This window comes from Theropithecus gelada, chromosome 1 (genome assembly GCF_003255815.1).
Source record: "Theropithecus gelada isolate Dixy chromosome 1, Tgel_1.0, whole genome shotgun sequence".
Taxonomy (NCBI): Eukaryota; Metazoa; Chordata; class Mammalia; order Primates; family Cercopithecidae; genus Theropithecus; species Theropithecus gelada.
In genome coordinates this window covers 209789893-209807162 of record NC_037668.1, presented here as the reverse complement: position 1 = coordinate 209807162, position 17270 = coordinate 209789893, and the positions used below count along the sequence as shown (strand labels likewise).

At 45.3% G+C, this 17270-nt stretch overlaps 1 protein-coding gene across 2 annotated transcripts in view; it reads left to right on the top strand.

The window, feature by feature from the left end:
* NID1 (nidogen 1) overlaps window positions 1–17270 on the top strand; it is a 96772-nt gene that overhangs the window by 27528 nt on the left and 51974 nt on the right. For both annotated transcript variants that reach the window (XM_025389440.1, XM_025389433.1), the window contains exons 4-8: window positions 584–966; window positions 4538–4687; window positions 8363–8614; window positions 11309–11509; window positions 15563–15808. In XM_025389440.1, coding sequence (XP_025245225.1) covers window positions 584–966; window positions 4538–4687; window positions 8363–8614; window positions 11309–11509; window positions 15563–15808 — 1232 coding nt within the window. The remainder of the gene's footprint in view (window positions 1–583; window positions 967–4537; window positions 4688–8362; window positions 8615–11308; window positions 11510–15562; window positions 15809–17270) is intronic.

Below are 17270 nucleotides of genomic sequence, written 5' to 3'. Positions count from 1 at the left end.
TTGGTCTTTCTGGCCACCAGCCCCCATCCTGAAACTGTCTAGGAGCTCCCAGCCATCAGTCGACTCATTAGCCTACAAAATACACTCTTATCGCTCCAGAAATTCCAAAGGCTGTAGGAGCTCTTGTTTCAGAATGTGAGGACAGAGACCAAATATGTATTTTCAATTGTATCATACCATGCCATGGAAAGAGATAGTGGAGAGCATGAATGACTTCAGTCGTAAAGCCACTGTCAGTCCTATGAGCCACCTTAGCTCATAACGTAGAGCATGTAACCAGCAATTAGGATGAGTAAGTTGAATTTTAAGTCTTGACAATGTCCCTGGAGCACACCTCTGGAATGGCTGGGACTGAGCTTGTGTTAGTATTGTGCCCATTTGGACACAGTCTCACCAGTCAGCCCTAGACTGTCTCAGCCACATGACGCCCAGACGTGACGGCCAGTGCCCTTCCACTCTCCAGTCCTAGCTGCAGGTGATGGCTTGCAGACTAACACAGATCCCCAGGGCTCCCTCTGCTTGGGTAGTGGTGGCTGTTTGTGGGTTGCTGGCCTGTTTCTAAGAAGCCTGTCCTTCCTCCTAGGAGTAGCAACTCTGGGCAGCAGGGTGTCTGGGTGTTTGAGATCGGGAGTCTAGCCACCACCAATGGCGTGGTGCCTGCGGACGTGATCCTCGGAACTGAAGATGGGGCAGAGTATGATGATGAGGATGAAGATTATGACCTGGTGACGACTCGTCTGGGCCTGGAGGATGTGGGCACCACACCCTTCTCCTACAAGGCTCTGAGAAGGGGAGGTGCTGACACATACAGTGTGCCCAGCGTCCTCTCGCCGCGCCGGGCAGCTACTGAAAGGCCCCTTGGACCTCCCACAGAGAGAACCAGGTCTTTCCAGTTGGCAGTGGAGACTTTTCACCAGCAGCACCCTCAGGTCATAGATGTGGATGAAGTTGAGGAAACAGGAGTTGGTAAGACCATTTAAGTTGCAGTCGGTAAGGTCTTGCATGTGTGGACTTCCAGACAGGCATACTGCTGGGGAGATGTCAGTTGTGAGCATTACGTGGTGGTTTGTAAGGATAAGAGCTTGGGAAAGTACAGGCTGAACTCTCACAGCCGTGGAGCCTTGGTGTTATATGCCCAGTGGCTTCAGAGATGCTCAGTGATCTTTTGGGATTAGGACCATGGTTTTGGAGACTGTTGAGTGTGTCTTCTTTCAAGTTTCCTAGTATTCCATTCCGTCTGTTTTAAAGAGAAAACGTCCGTTAGAATTATTTTGAAAGTCAGATTTTCTTGTGATTTCTCAGATCAGAAATGTATTCATCCACCTGAAAAAACATTTTAGAAGTTCTTTTGGCCGTTTATGAAGCTTATCTTTGACATTTATTTCCTCATGGTTTTGGAATTAGAATTGTTGATTATTTTTCTTCCCAGGTCCTGTCAGTTTCAGAGTTGGTTTGTAAAGATCAAAAAAAAAAAAAAAAAAAAAAAGTAGATACTCTTTAAAAAAAAAAATAGGGCTGGGTGCGGTGGCTCACGCCTGTAATCCCAGCACTTTGGGAGGCCGAGACAGGCAGATCACAAGGTCAAGAGATTGAGACCATCCTGGCCAACATGGTGAAACCCCATCTCTACTAAAAATACAAAAATTAGCTGGGCGTGGTGACGCACACCTGTAGTCTCAGCTACTCGGGAGACTGAGGCAGGAGAATTACTTGAACCCAAGAGGCAGAGGTTGCAGTGAGTCGAGATTGTGCCACTGCACTCCAGCCTGGCAACAGAGTGAGACTCTGTCTCAAAAAAAAAAAAAAAAGTTTTACAGTACATTTTCTGGTCAATTATGTTATATCAGATTTTTGCTACATTTTGAGGGAAAACAGAACTCCTGGATGCTTTCATTTGTCTTATAAAAGATGTTCCAGCCGGGCACGGTGGCTCATGCCTGTAATCCCAGCACTTTGGGAGGCCAACGCGGGTGTATCACCTGAGGTCAGGAGTTGGAGACCAGCCTGGACAACATGGTGAAACCCTGCCTCTACTAAAAATACAAAACATTAGCTGGGCATGGTGGCACACGCCTTTAATCCCAGCCAATCTGGAGGCTGAGGCCAGAGAATCGCTTGAACCTGGGAGGTGGAGGTTGCAGTGAGCCAAGATGGCACCATTGCACTCCAGCCTGGTTGACAAGAGCGAGACTCTGTCTCAAGGAAAAAAAAAAAAAAAAAAAAAAGATTTTCCAACTAAACTGTCCTCATTTTTTTTTCACATTAGTTTGATATAGAATCCACTAAGACTCATATAAATGGGATAGTCCAAGCCTTTAGATAAGCTTATTGCGACTCTCTACTGCTTTTCTACTAAGGAATGATCACAAAACCCTTAGAAAAGCCTGGCCCATTCCACACTGTTCCCTCATTTTCATTTGCCCTTACTTGTTCTGATTTATCTCACAGCAGTAGCCATACAATCTGGTTCTCACGAGTATCCCAAACCGTGGATGAGATGGGGTGCTTACTGGCTGGCGTGCTCACTTACTTTGAGGCCCAGAAATGGAGAAGCTGCCATTTGGTGGCAGGACAAGGACAGGGGCTCATGTCTTAGGGTTCTTCTACTGCACCCTGGGTTCCCGGGGTGATGCTCACATTGCTCAGCACATGCCACTCTGCCATGGGTTTTGGAATCATCTCCCCCAGATGTGTTGGGTGTGTTTCCTTGCAGATGTTGGGTTTTGAGTCCCACCCTTTCTAGGTATCTCTGAAATTCTCATTTGTGAAGTCATCACATTTGAATGAGACCATATCTAGCCCAACAACTTGGGGCAGTGTATTACTTAAGACTGAAGAAAGCCTAGATTTGAACACAGATTGTGTCTAAAACAGATGTTTTCCTGTCCCTCTACCCCAGTTATTTCCCTATGTTTATGAGAAAGGTCAGTCTTCTGTGGCCGGTAGTGCATTCCTGGTGTTATTTGAATAGTTCACATACACGCAGGCCATAATGACCCCTGAGAGCTCTGCCCACAGCTGGAGTTTAAGTAATCAGTAGCATCACGTGTTCAGTTTGGGGCTCAAGTGTGCTCGGCTCCAAACGCTGTCTTTATAAAGCCAGAAATTCCCTTCGGAGTATGTAGGACTCACAGAGTCTACCTGGGTTTAAACTTTGCTTTTCTCTTCACTCATAACAGTCAATTATGAATGGGATCATTATCCTCTCTAAAAGTTTACCCCTCTTGTGCTTTTGAATTTCATTCCAAATTAATTTGCTCTGGATTATTAAATATAATGAGCTAGTTCATGATTCTAATAAAATGAACGTGGAATGTGGAAATTTAAAATAGGGAGACATTCTTTTTGTTTCTTAGGTCAAAGGCTTTTTAGCCCAGGTGTGACTAGAGCATTATTTTTGTTCAGCTTTTGAGCATAAGTGCTTCCAAATTACGCCTCAGGGAAAAGTGTAAGTTGGGGTGGGGTGGGGGGTGATTGAAAATTAAAAAGAATATAAGCCAGGCATGATGGCACCTGCCTGCAGTCCCCGCCACTTGGGAGGTTGAGGAAGGAGGATAAAATATATGTACATATTTTAAGGTTGTTAAAATGGCAAATTTTATGTTATATATATTTTACCACAATAAAAAAGTAAAAAAATATATCATATAATTATATGTAGTATATATTGTATTATACATACTATTATATAATATATAAATATATTTTATGTTATAATATAATGTAATATATTGTAAATATTATATATAATTTTATATTATAGATTATATAGTATATAGTATATACATTTACATATATGTACATATTTATAATTTATGTTATATATTTATATTTAATATATTACATATATGTAATATATTTGTGTTACATATGTCCTATATAACCTAGATAATATATATTATATATATTTTTATATATATATTTTAAGAGTCCCCCCCAAACATGAAGCTCATTCTTCTCACTAGTTTAGATGGACACTGTCCTAAGATTGCTATTGGATAGCACTAATCTAATATTGATGCCAAGTACACTAGATTCTAGCAGTTTTCAATAATTAATAATCACCTTGTGATTTCTCAACTCCCTTTAGACCTGTTTGCCTCAGTGATGTGAGTTGGGGAGCCACGTTACTATTATTATTATTATTATTTTCCTTTTTGAGACAGGGTCTGGCTCTGTTGCCCAGGCTGGAGTGCAGTGGTGCAATCATGGCTCACTGCAGCCCCAAACTCCTAGGCTCAAGTGATCCTCCCACCTCAGCCTCTTCCAGTAGCTGGGACTACAGGTGCACGCTACAGTGCTCTGCTAATTTTTGTATTTTTTTGTGGAGATGGGGTTTCACCATGTTGCCCAGGCTCACATAACTATTTAAATGGCTACATGTAGGGGATTGTAATCTTCTGTAGTAAGCCTGGTCCCTTGAATTGCCCATGCAGGTGTGAGTCCCTGCAGTGCTTCAGGGTGTCTGGATGAGAGAGTCCACTGGGCTAGAGCTGCGTGCAATGCTTACAGGTGTGCAATTGTTTTCTTGGACCAGTTTTCAGCTACAACACAGATTCCCGCCAGACGTGTGCCAACAACAGACACCAGTGCTCGGTGCACGCAGAGTGCAGGGACTACGCCACGGGCTTCTGCTGCAGCTGTGTCGCTGGCTATACAGGCAATGGCAGGCAATGTGTTGCAGAAGGTAATTTGCTTTTCTATGTTCACTTCATGCGGGAGAAGGCGGAGCGGAGTTTTTGTTTTGGTGCTCATTTTCCATGTTGCCTTTACCCACATCTCCGGAGGTGTGTAGTGTTTTTCTTAGGGCAGCCATACGTGGTCTCTCTTTCCTCATTTTCTCACATATTCTCTACAGGCATCCCCCAGGAAGGCCTATTTTTCAAATATGGCAAAGTCTTTCTTTCCTTTGCTATTTCTCCATCTCAGGGGACAGCCACTGGGAGCCCATCTTCACAACTGCCTGGCGCATGGCCACAAAGGCCGTGGTGTTAAAATTATGCAGCCTGGACAAAGAATTGTTTATACCCCTCACTTTCCTCCATTTCTTTGAAACCTCTTTCATGTCTTTTTCTCTTAGAGTCTCTCCAATTTTATGTGGTGTTGCTTACGGAACCATCTTTTTTTTTTTTCTTGAGACAGAGTCTCACTCTGTCACCCAGGCTGGAGTGCAGTGGCGCAACCTTGGCTCATGGCAGCCTTCATCTCCTGGGTTCAAGTGATTCTCCTGCCTCAGCCTCCTGAGTACCTGGAATTACAGGTGCACACCACCACACCCAGTTAATTTTTGTATTTTTCATAGAGACGGGGCTTCTCCATGTTGGCTAGACTGGTCTCGAACTCCTGACCTCAAATGATCTGCCTGCCTCGACCTTCCAAAATGTGGGGATTACAGGCGTGAGCCACGCCAGGCCAGACCTATGTTAATGGTTGTTAAGCCCCAGCAGGGCCACAGAAGGCTGGCTTAGACCAAAGTCTGTAGCAGGTAAAGTTTATTCCATCATCCTGTCCCTCCTGTCCCTCTTTCCTGGTGCTCCCGAAGTCACAGCGTGGTTATGATTGAGCATCAGAGATGCACCATGGTTAATGCTGGGGTGCCAATCCCATTGTGTGGCCAAATGGATTCGGCTACGGGCCAATGTCTGTTCTAAACTCTGCCCTCAAAAGGATCAACTGGTTTGGATGCTTGCAGATGTCACGAGAATCCTTTCTGTGCAAATCTGGGGATCCTGGTAACATTCACTCAGTGCACCATCTGGGAGGCCGGAATTGGTTTTAATTCCAGAATTAACACAAAAATGGCAAAAACCCCACCATGTTAAACGCTCATCCCTTCAGATGCCGTCTTAGTCACTTTTCTGATGCTTCTAATAGAATACCTGAAACTGAGTAATTTATAAAGAAAAAGAATTTATTTCTTACAGTGATGGAGGCTGAGAAGTCTAAGATCAGGGAACCACATTTGGTGATGGCCTTGTTTCTGGTGGGGCTCTCTGCAGAGGTGGCACAGGGAGCTGAGCATCCTAGCTCAGGTCTCTCTTCCTCTTCCTATAAAGCCATCAGTCCCATTCCCGTGATAACCCATTCATCCATTAATCCACGACTGGATTAATTCATTCTTCAGGGCAGAGCTCTCATGACCCAATCAGCTCTGAAAGGCCCCATTTCTAAATGCTATCACATTGGGGATTAAGTTTCAGTATGAGTTTTGGAGGGGACATTTAAGCCGTAGAGATGCCAGCAAATTATCTCATTTGTCAGGGGTCATTTTCCTTGTGTGTTTAATGTGGAACTTCAATTGCTTTGCAAAATTTGACTAAGTAAAACTCAGCTGGAAGAATGGTTTCTGTTCTTCAGACCCCCTGCCTGCCATAGTTACAGTTAAATTCGTTATCATTTTAAGTTGCTAAAAACAAAAAATCATTTCCTTCTGTGTCCCCATTAGATAAAGTGAGGTTTAAAAAAAATACTACCTTCAGTGATGAAAGAAAATTGAGTATGCTTTACTTATTAATTTTAGGGGATGTTTTTAACTTCTAAACTGTTTTTGATTTTCTTCTAAATCCCATCACCCCAGGGGTGGTGTGCCTTTGCTTCTTTGTTTCAGGCTTGGCTTTTGTACCTTCCCCACCCCAGGAGAAGCTTCCAAAATCCACAATAAGAGCTTATTCTTAAAGAGCAACCCCTTAGCCTTTTCTACCCCAAATATCAGAGCTTGAAATGCTGAACAGTTTGTGTTTGGCAGCAAGCTCAGATATGACAAACTGTTCAGCCACATATTTTGACATTATATACACACTCTGAAATAGATTTGTGGTTTAAATATTTGTTGGATTCCTGCTACTTAAAAAAAAAAGTTTCTAGCTCAAAGTTTGGTGGAAAAAATTTTGTTTGGTTTCTTAACTTGGCTTTCTCGCTTGTTTTCCTAATTGTTCTTGGGATGCCTTTTTGCGCTGTTGGCCAGCTAACTTCACAGCATTCCCCAGTGTAATGAGACAACATGTGTGCAGGATGACTCTGTTGGATATGCCCTGGCTGATCAGAGAACCTGTTGAGCCGTTTGGGCATATGGAACCCAACGAAAGGTCATCGGAACGCAGCTGATCCCCAGGTGCCAGCCCCTGCCTAGGGATATTTAACAACATTCACTGAGAACTTACTACATAAAGAAAACCCTGCCGACCACCTGTGAGGGGCTGGGAGTGAAAATCCTGACCCTATGATGGTCATAATCTAGGAACAGAAATAAGATATGTACAATCAATAACTGAAAGCAGTACCACATCAAACCTGAACAATGCAACGTAACTTCCGTTTTCCCTCTTCCTTCAGTTTTTGTTTGAGATATAATTCACATACCTTTTTACAGTATACAATTTGGTGGGTTTTAATATGTTCACAAAGTTGTCCAACTATTATCTCTAATTCTAGAACATTTTCATCACCCCCAAAAGAAACACTGTATCCATTAGCAGTCACTTTTGATTTCTCAAAATCCCCCCAGCCCTTGCCAAGCCCTCGCCTACTTTCTGTCTTTATAGGTGTTCCTATTTCGGATGTTTCATACACATAGAATCGTACAATACGTGACCTTTTGTGTCTGACTTCTTCCCCTTAGCATGATGATTTCAAGATTCATGCATGTTTTAGCCTGTATCAGTATTTTATGCCTTTTTCTTTTCCTTTTCTTTCTTTATCTTTTTCAAGATGGAGTTTCACTCTTATTGCCCAGGGTGGAGTGCAATGGTGCAATCTCAGCTCACAGTAACCTCTGCCTCCTGGGTTCAAGCAATTCTCCTGCTTCAGCCTCCCGAGTAGCTGGGATTATAGGTGCCCATCACCATGCCTAGATAATTTTTTGTATTTTTAGTGGAGACGGGGTTTCACCATGATGGCCAGGCTGGTCTTGAACTCCTGACCTCAGGTGATCCGCCTGCCTCAGCCTCTCAAAGTGCTGGGATTACAGGCATGAGCCACCGTGCCCAGCCTCCTTTTACTCTCAAATGTGATAAATTCTATGGTCCCCTCAGTTCTAGATCACCCCTGATATTGTTCTTCTTCTGAAATTCTATTTTTTTGTTCCTGCAGTTCCTCAATGGCTGTCCATGGAGCCACCTTTTGTGCTATCCATTTTCAGTCACAGGAGGAGAGGCAGGGGCATTGGAATTTTGAAGGCTCACAGCATACTGTTGTGGATAGTCTCAGGAAGAACAACTAGTTTTGCTTACCCAAAGCCATTTACCCCAGTGCTATTTTGTTTCTTTGCTTTCTTCATCAATAGGTACAGGTCCTACATATTACTCGTGTTTGAAAGGCTGGCTTGGAAGTGATCTCTATATTCTTTCTTTGTTTTCTTGCTCAGGTTCTCCCCAGCGAGTCAATGGCAAGGTGAAAGGAAGGATCTTTGTGGGGAGCAGCCAGATCCCCATTGTCTTTGAGAACACTGACCTCCACTCTTACGTAGTAATGAACCACGGGCGGTCCTACACGGCCATCAGCACCATTCCCGAAACCGTTGGATATTCTCTGCTTCCGCTGGCCCCAGTTGGAGGCATCATTGGATGGATGTTTGCAGTGGAGCAGGATGGATTCAAGAATGGGTTCAGCATCACCGGTAATTTATATCCCACATTAAAATTAATGGGACCCACAGTAGTGCCTAGGGGGAGGCCTGGGAATGGATGGAAGGAGAACTCCAAGTCTGCAGACAACTTAGAAGCATGTTGTTGCTCCTTTTTGTCTGTAGACAGGGCATCCTGTAGTTCTGTCCTGGAAATAAAATGATGAGGTAAAATGAACATGTAATATTATCATTAATATATAGCAATTGAGACTGCCTAGAATTGGCTTTTGATTGAGGAGCAATTTAATGGTGGAGATTTAGGCGTTTCTGGCAGAACAAGTAATATCAGCTTGTAGAACCGCACAACCAAAACTGCAGGGCTCACAGTTTGCCTCATTCTATCAGCCTGCCTCTGAATTCCAAAGCAACATGAAACTGTTCTCAAGCCTGCCTCTGGATTCCAAACCAACCTGGAACTGATCTTCGATATTTCTTCAGGATCTGCTCAGAGAGAAGGAACCTGCCATTTCCAGCTAGTTACTTAAGCCGCATAAACATAATCCTAAGAAGTCTTAGGAAGCCCAAATATCCTTGGAGTTTTCTAGAGACTGCGCCCTACTGAGGAAGTTCAGTTTTTATTTGACGCGTGGGCAGATGGCTTGAGGGATGTTTCCTTGGTGTGGTGGCCTTCTCCTTGCTCTGCCGAGTCCAGCCCAACCTTTGCGTGCTGGAGAGCCATTCCCGGCAACAGCTGGGTTGGAGGAGTCTGTGTCCTTCATCACTGGTCACTTCCAGGACCTGGAGCTTGTTGTGCCTGGGCACAGGTACCCAGCCACTGCCTCCGACGCCCTGGACCTGCCTTCTCCCTGACTGCCTGAGCCAAACTGGAGCCTTAGCCAAGGCTTTATTAGAGGAAACACTGCTGGGAGCAGGGTCTCCATCCAGGCTGCATGCTGGTAACCCCTCCAAAAGTTATGGCATAGAAATACATAAAGTGTGGCCGTCTTAAGAAAGGAGAGGCCATGTATTAGAAAAGGAGCAAGGCTGGGTGCGGTGGCTCATGCCTGTAATCCCAGGACTTTGGGAGGCCAAGGCACGTGGATCACAAGGTCAGGAGATTGAGATCATTCGGGCTAACACAGTGAAACCCCATCTCTATGAAAAATACAAAAAAATTAGCCAGGTGTGGTGGCAGGCACCTGTAGTCCTAGCTATTCAAGAGGCTGAGGCAGGAGAATCGCTTGAACCCAGGAGGCAGAGTTTGCAGAGACCCGAAATCGTGCCACTGCACTCCAGCCTGGGCAACAGAGCGAGACTCTGTATTAAAAAAAAAAAAAAAGAAAGAAAGAAAGAAAGAAAAGGATTGAACCTGCTCAAAAGATTTGCTACTTTTTTGGCCGAATGTTTTTTCTCCCTAATCCACAGGCATATATATTCTGAGTATTATAACCATATCGATGCCCTCATGCAAACCAGATGCCCTTTTCTTTGCAAATATAATTGAGCTGCAGCCAAACTCACAGACCCCACTCCTTCCCTGCACAGCTTTTCACACTGTTTTTTTTTAATATGAGTTAATTTATATTGGTGCTATTTTGTAATATACATGGACTTCAGCTGGGCTGAGGAAGAGGGAGTCTTTGCAAATTCCCAACAACAGCAAATCTCTTGACTACAATGATCCTTCTGAATTTCTCCTGGTCCTGTGTTATCAGTGAGATATTTGCCTGGGACTTGTTTAACTATAAAGCTGAGGTTGTCAAACTTTTTCGGCAAAGGGCCAGATAGTAAATATTTTAAGTTATGCCTAATTATTTTAGGCCATATGGTCTCTGTTGCAACAGCTCAACTCTGTCACTGTGGAGTGAAAAGCAGCCACAGACAGTATATAAATGAATGAGCATGGCTGTGTTCCAATACAACTTTTTGAATGGGCACTGAAATTTAAATTTTATATAATTTTCACATACCATGAAATACTATTCTTCTTTTGATTTTTTTTAACCATTAAAAAATGTAAAGACCTTTCTTTACATTTGTAGAAAATGTAGAAAAATAGGCAGCTGGCAAGATTTAGCCCTGAGGCCATAGTTTGTCAACCCCTGCTGTCATGGGGCAGGTCATTGTGGAAAAGGGAGAAGTACTTTTCCTGCCTGTCTGGGGCTGCCGCCTTGCACAGACCAAGAGGAGTTCCCAAGCCGTCATGGTAGCAGGTGATCCTAGGATGGTTTCTGGTACTGGGAATGGTTTGCGCCCTGAGCAACTCACCCATCCGACCAGGAAGTAGCTATTTCAATATTCATCAATGTAACTGGCATTATGGAGCAATTGACAATTTGCAGAACATAGATTGTATCCTTTACAACATAGATTGTATCCTTTCTTTTAATCATCAGGAAATGGAGGCTCACAGGAGTTAAGTAGCTTACTCAGGTTCACCCAGACAGAGCCTAGCACAGCTGGGAGTCAAACCCCTGTCCTCCACTATTTCCAGCACAACCCTTGAGCCAACCCAACAGATGCTGGGCTGTGGCTGGGAAGCCTCTTCTCTCCTCTGTGCGTGGCTCAGTTGGGCCACAGGGATGTCTGAGTTCTGTCTTCAGCGTCACCAGCTCTATGTTCTACCAGCCAAACCAAAGCACCTGCAGACGGTTTGCACCAACCCAACTCCACACTGTGAGCCTGGGGCGGGCAGAAGGGCGCACTCCCCAGTCAGCAAAGTGACAGTCTCATCTTGTTTTTCAGGGGGTGAGTTCACTCGCCAGGCTGAGGTGACCTTCGTAGGGCACCCGGGCAAGCTGGTCATTAAGCAGCGGTTCAGCGGCATCGATGAGCATGGGCACCTGACCATCGACACGGAGCTGGAGGGCCACGTGCCGCAGATTCCGTTCGGCTCCTCCGTGCACATTGAGCCCTACACGGAGCTGTACCACTACTCCACCTCAGGTGAGCCCCAGCCGTGTCCCAGGGCCAGCCCCAGACCGGCCACCAGCCTCGTGCTCTTGACCCACCACGGCAGCCGTGAGCTGGGGCTGTCTCTGGGATCTTGAGAAGGAAATACACTGGGCCTTACAGTCACCTTCCCCCCAATTATAGATGTAGGACGCACTCCTTGTAGAGAATTTTGTGCAAAAAAGACAATATGCATAAGTTAGAATTATAAAACCTGGACATAATTATTATGACATTTAAGTGTATTTCCTTTCAGCCTTTTCTCCAGCATCTATTTACATGTATATCAAATATCCCAACACATAATTTCAAGCTAAAGTAATTTTATTATACATCTATATGTACTTTTTTTTTTTTTTTTTTGAGACAGGTTTCCAGCCCAGGCTGGAGTTCAGTGGCGCAACCTCAGCGCACTACAACCTCTGCCTCCTGGGCTCGAGCAATCCTCCTGCCTCAGCTTCCTGAGTAGCTGGGCCTACAGGTGCATGCCACCATGCCTGGCTAACTTTTGCATTTTTAGCAGAGATGGGCTTTCACTGTGTTGGCCAGGCTGGCCTGGAACTCCTGACCTCAAGTGATCCACCTGCCTCGGCCTCCCTAACTGCTGGGATTACAGGCATGTGCCACTGCGCCCAGCCACATCTATATGTACTTTTAAAAACTACATTTATTCTCCATTTGGTGCCTGGTTTTAAATAATTTCAAACTTACATGAAAACTGAAAATAACCCAAAAAATGTTCACATACTATTTATCTAGCTTCACCAATTGTTAACATTTTGCCACATTTACTTTACCTTTCTTTCTTTTCTTTCTCTCTCTCTCCTTTCTTTCTCTCTCTCTCTGTATATATATATGTGTGTGTGTGTGTGTATATGTTTACTGACCATTTGAGAATAAGCTGTATATATTATGATAGATCATTCTTTAAACACTTCATTTGTTTTTCCTAAGAACAAGGACATTCTTTTAGAAGGCCACAGTACAGTTATCAAAATTGAGAAATTGGCCGGGCGCGGTGGCTCAAGCCTGTAATCCCAGCACTTTGGGAGGCCGAGACGGGCGGATCACGAGGTCAGGAGATCGAGACCATCCTGGTGAACACGGTGAAACCCCGTCTCTACTAAAAAATACAAAAAAACTAGCCGGGCGAGGTGGCGGGCGCCTGTAGTCCCAGCTACTCCGGAGGCTGAGGCAGGAGAATGGCAGGAACCCGGGAGGCGGAGCTTGCAGTGAGCTGAGATCCGGCCACAGCACTCCAGCCTGGGTGACAGAGCAAGACTCCGTCTCAAAAAAAAAAAAAAAAAAATTGAGAAATTTAACATGGATACACAGTGATATGTATAGTTTTTTTTTGCTGTTTGTTTGTTTGTATTGAGACAAGCTTTCACCCTGTCACCCAAGCTGGAGTGCAGCCTCAACCTCCTGGGCTCAAGCGATCCTCCCACCTCAGCCTCCTGAGTAGCTAGGACTACAGGCACACCACCACGCCTGGCTAATTTTTAAATTTTTTGTACAGATGAGGTTTCGCCATGTTACCCAGGCTTATAGTTTTTATTTAAATAAAATTGCAATCATACCACGCTGTTATATCTTCGCCTTTTCAGTTAATGTCACATCATGAATGTTTAATAGTCTCATTAAGCAGTCTTTGAAACACTTTTTAAGGAATCTATATGATTCTACTGGATGGCTGTTAATTCAAAACATTCTTCTACTTTCTAAAGCTTGGGTTGCTTCCATTTTCCCCTCTTATTATGAGTTGAAATGATCATCTTAATCATAAATCTTGGCCACATTGATTCTTTCTAAGACTCAATTCCTAGAAATAGAAGTGCTGAGTCAAACAACAGGAGTTTTTAATTTTTTTATTTTATTTTATTTTTGAGACAGTGTCTTGCTCACATAGAGACCCACTGAATATTCATGAATGTGAACTTCTACGGGGGTCATTGAATCCCAGGTTAAGAACACCTTTGTTTTTTGTTTTGTTTTGTTTTGGTTTTGGTTGCTGTTGTTTTGAGACAGGGTCTTGCTCTGTCACCCAGGTTGTGGTGCAGTGGTGTGATCTCAGCTCACTGCAACCTCCGCTTCCCAGGTTCAAGTGATTCTCCTGCCTCCGCCTCTGAAATAGCTGGGATTATAGGAGCCCACCACCAGGCATGGCTAACTTTTTGTATTTTTAGTAGAGACAGGGTTTTTCCATGTTGCCCAGGCTGGTCTGAAACTGCTGACCTCCAGTGATCCTCTCGGCTCGGCCTCCCAAAGTGCTGTGATTACAGGCATGAGCCATCGTGCCTGGCCACCTTTTTAAAGGCTCTCATTAAATTGCTGTTCAGAAAGGTTGAAGCAATTACTGGAGTTTTGTGGTTTGGTTGAGTTCTCCTGGGGAGCTGGGAGACAGTGGAGAAGAGGAGGAATGAGCAACAGGACCACAGTCGCAACCAGCTTGCAGCTGAATGGCCTTTCTGGCGTGTGGGAGCTGGATAGGAGGCAGCTTACACTGATCTTTTATTTATCCTCTGGCTTTTATCCTTCTATTATGGAGAAAACTGCAGCAGAGCACAAAAATATAGAGAGTCTTTTATGCTTCTTTTTTAAAAAAAAAACAGGAAGTTGAGGGTTTTGTCATATGGGCCATAGCAGGCCCTCTTCTGAGTGGGGAAGACTGTCTCTCCTCTCCTCTGTTCAGGCTTGCTCACTGTGTTTTAGTAATTTTTCCAAACCTGGCTACTGAAACTCATTTAATATCTCATTTTTTTGGTATTGCAGAACGGCTTGGTCTAGAGCAGTATGTAGAAATCACCATTTATTGGCCAGACGTGGTACCTCACACCTGTAATCCCAGCACTTTGGAAGGCCAAGGCAGGCAGATCACTTGAGGTCAGGAGTTCAAGACCAGCCTGGCCAACACGGTGGAACCGCGTCTCTACTTAAAATACAAAAAAATGAGCTAAGCGTGATAGCACATGCCTGTACTCCCAGCTACTCAGGAGGCTGAGGTGGGAGAATCGCTTGAACCCAGGGGGCAGAGGTTGCAGTGAGCCACGATTGTGCCATTGCACTCCAGCCTGGGTGACAAGGCAAGATTCTGTGTCAAAAAATAAAATAAAATAAAATAAAATAAGAAAAAGAAATCACCATTTATTGAATCATAATTGAGATAGCCTATCTAAAGCAATTAGCAGGTCATGACAGAGTAAATGCTCAGTAAATGGTAGCTTATCTTATTAATACTATTAGTCTGCTTGATTACAGAAATTTTACATACATTACCTGGTCTGATCCTCACCTTGACCTATTTTGTATTAGAAATTGAGATCAGGCCGGGCGTGGTGGCTCAAGCCTGTAATCCCAGCACTTTGCGAGGCCGAGACAGGCGGATCATGAGGTCAGGAGTTCGAGACCATCCTGGCTAACCCGGTGAAACCCCGTCTCTACTAAAAAATACAAAAAACTAGCCGGGCGAGGTGGCGGGCGCCTGTAGTCCTAGCTACTCGGGAGGCTGAGGCAGGAGAATGGCGTAAACCCGGGAGGCGGAGCTTGCAGTGAGCCGAGATCTCGCCACTGCACTCCAGCCTGGGCGACAGAGCGAGACTCTGTCTCAAAAAAAAAAAAAAAAAAAAAAAAAAAAAAATTGAGATCAAAGATGTTGAGTCACCAGCCAGTGGCCACACAGCTTGTGAGTGGTACTAAGTGTGAATTCAGGGGCATCTCTTTCCAAGTGTGTGTCCTCTCCACCTGACCTTCATCTCTAGTTCTGGGAGTTTTCAAAACTTACTGAGAACCAATTGATGAGAAAAGCAACAAATATACATAATATGAATGATGCCAATGATCATTTGGGAAATCCAGGTATTTCATAGACTCAGACGGAGTACAAACAAATGGTCTTATTTAAGCTGTTCTGTCTGATCTGTCGTCTGGTAGCCTTATGAGCAGGGAATGCCATTGGTGCTTTCAAAGCCCTTGATTCAGCTTCTTGCATCCTTAACCATCTTCCCTTTGTCTTCCTGCCTTGTCCCCTCCCTCCTTCCCACTCTGCAGTGATCACTTCCTCCTCCACCCGGGAGTACACAGTGACTGAGCCGGAGCGAGAGGGGGCAGCTCCTTCCCGCGTCTACACTTACCAGTGGCGCCAGACAATCACCTTCCAGGAATGCGTCCACGATGACTCCCGGCCAGCCCTGCCCAGCACCCAGCAGCTCTCGGTGGACAGCGTGTTCGTCCTGTACAACCAGGAGGAGAGGATCCTGCGCTATGCTCTCAGCAACTCCATCGGGCCTGTGAGGGGTAAGGGGACACAGCTCATGCTGGGCACAGGTGCTCATGCATTTTTTAAAACCCCACTCTTTGACATTATTTTTGGTCTCTTACTCGCAGTCTATAGAAGAAAATTATGCTAAAATATCTTCTGGCAGGAAAAAAAAAATGTCTTGTTATTTGTGATTCTTCGAAAAGCTGCCTGTCTGTTCTTCCAACCAAAGGCCTATTCATGATCCTATTTAAAGTGCAGAATGCTAACCTGTTGAGGTGCCTTACAGAGTGGACCCTCTTAAGGCTACTGCTGGCATTGGCAGGACTTTTAAAACCCTTTAATATTCAACCTTGAAAGAAATTGTAGGCCAGGTGCAGTGGCTCACGCCTGTCTTCCCAGCACTTTGGGAGGCTGAGGTGGGTGGATCACTTGAGGTCAGGAGTTCGAGACCAGCCTGGCCAACATGGTGAAACCCTGTATCTACTAAAAATACAAAAATTAGCCAGGCATGGTGGCACGTGCCTGTAATCCCAGCTACTTGGTAGGCTGAGGCAGGAGAATCGCTTGAACCCGGGAGGCAGAGGTTGCAGTCAGCTGAGATTGCGCCACTGCACTCCAGCCTGGGCAATGGAGTGAGACTGTGGCTCAAAAAAAAAAAAAAAAGAAAAAGAAAAAGAAAAAAAGAAATTGTAGAGCCAGGTGCAATAGCAAAAAGAAATTGTAGGGCCGAGCGTGGTGGCTCACGCTTGTAATCCCAGCACTTTGGGAGGCCAAGCTGGATGGATCACCTGAGGCCAGGACTTTGAGACCAGCCTGGCCAACATGGAGAAACCCTATCTCTACTAAAAATACAAAATTTAGCCGGGCGTGGTGGTGTGTGGCTGTAATCCCAGCTACTCGGGGAGGCTGAGGCGGGAAAATCGCTTGAACCTGGGAGGCGAAGGTTGCAGTGAACCAAGATCACACCACTGCACTCCAGCCTGGGCAACAGAGCCGGGCTGTCTCAAAAAAAAAAAAAAAAAAAAAAAGCAATTGAATTGTGTGGTTAGTGCCCGAGGAAATTAAATAAAATTAGGGAGGGAGCCTAAAACAAACACTTGCCCTGTGACTGCACACCACTGGCGCTGTGGTCCGGTCCGGTCTCTGGGCGTTTCCGGCTTGCGCGGTGGTCCGGTCCGTGGGCGTTCCCGGCTGGCGCCGTGGTCCGGTCTCTGCGCGTTTCCGGCTGGCACCCTGGTCCGGTCTCTGGGCCTTCCCGGCTGGCGCCGTGGTCCGGTCTGTGGGCGTTCCCGGGTGGCGCCGTGGTCCGGTCTGTGGGCGTTCCCGGCTGGCGCCTTGGTCCGGTCTCTGCGCGTTCCCGGCTGGCGCCTTGGTCCGGTCTCTGCGCGTTCCCGGCTGGCGCCGTGGTCCTGTCTCTGCCCGTCCCGGCTGTCGGGAAGGAGCTGAGGTTTAGTGAGCTTTTGTGACATACCGGTGTCAGACTTCACATTTGTCCAT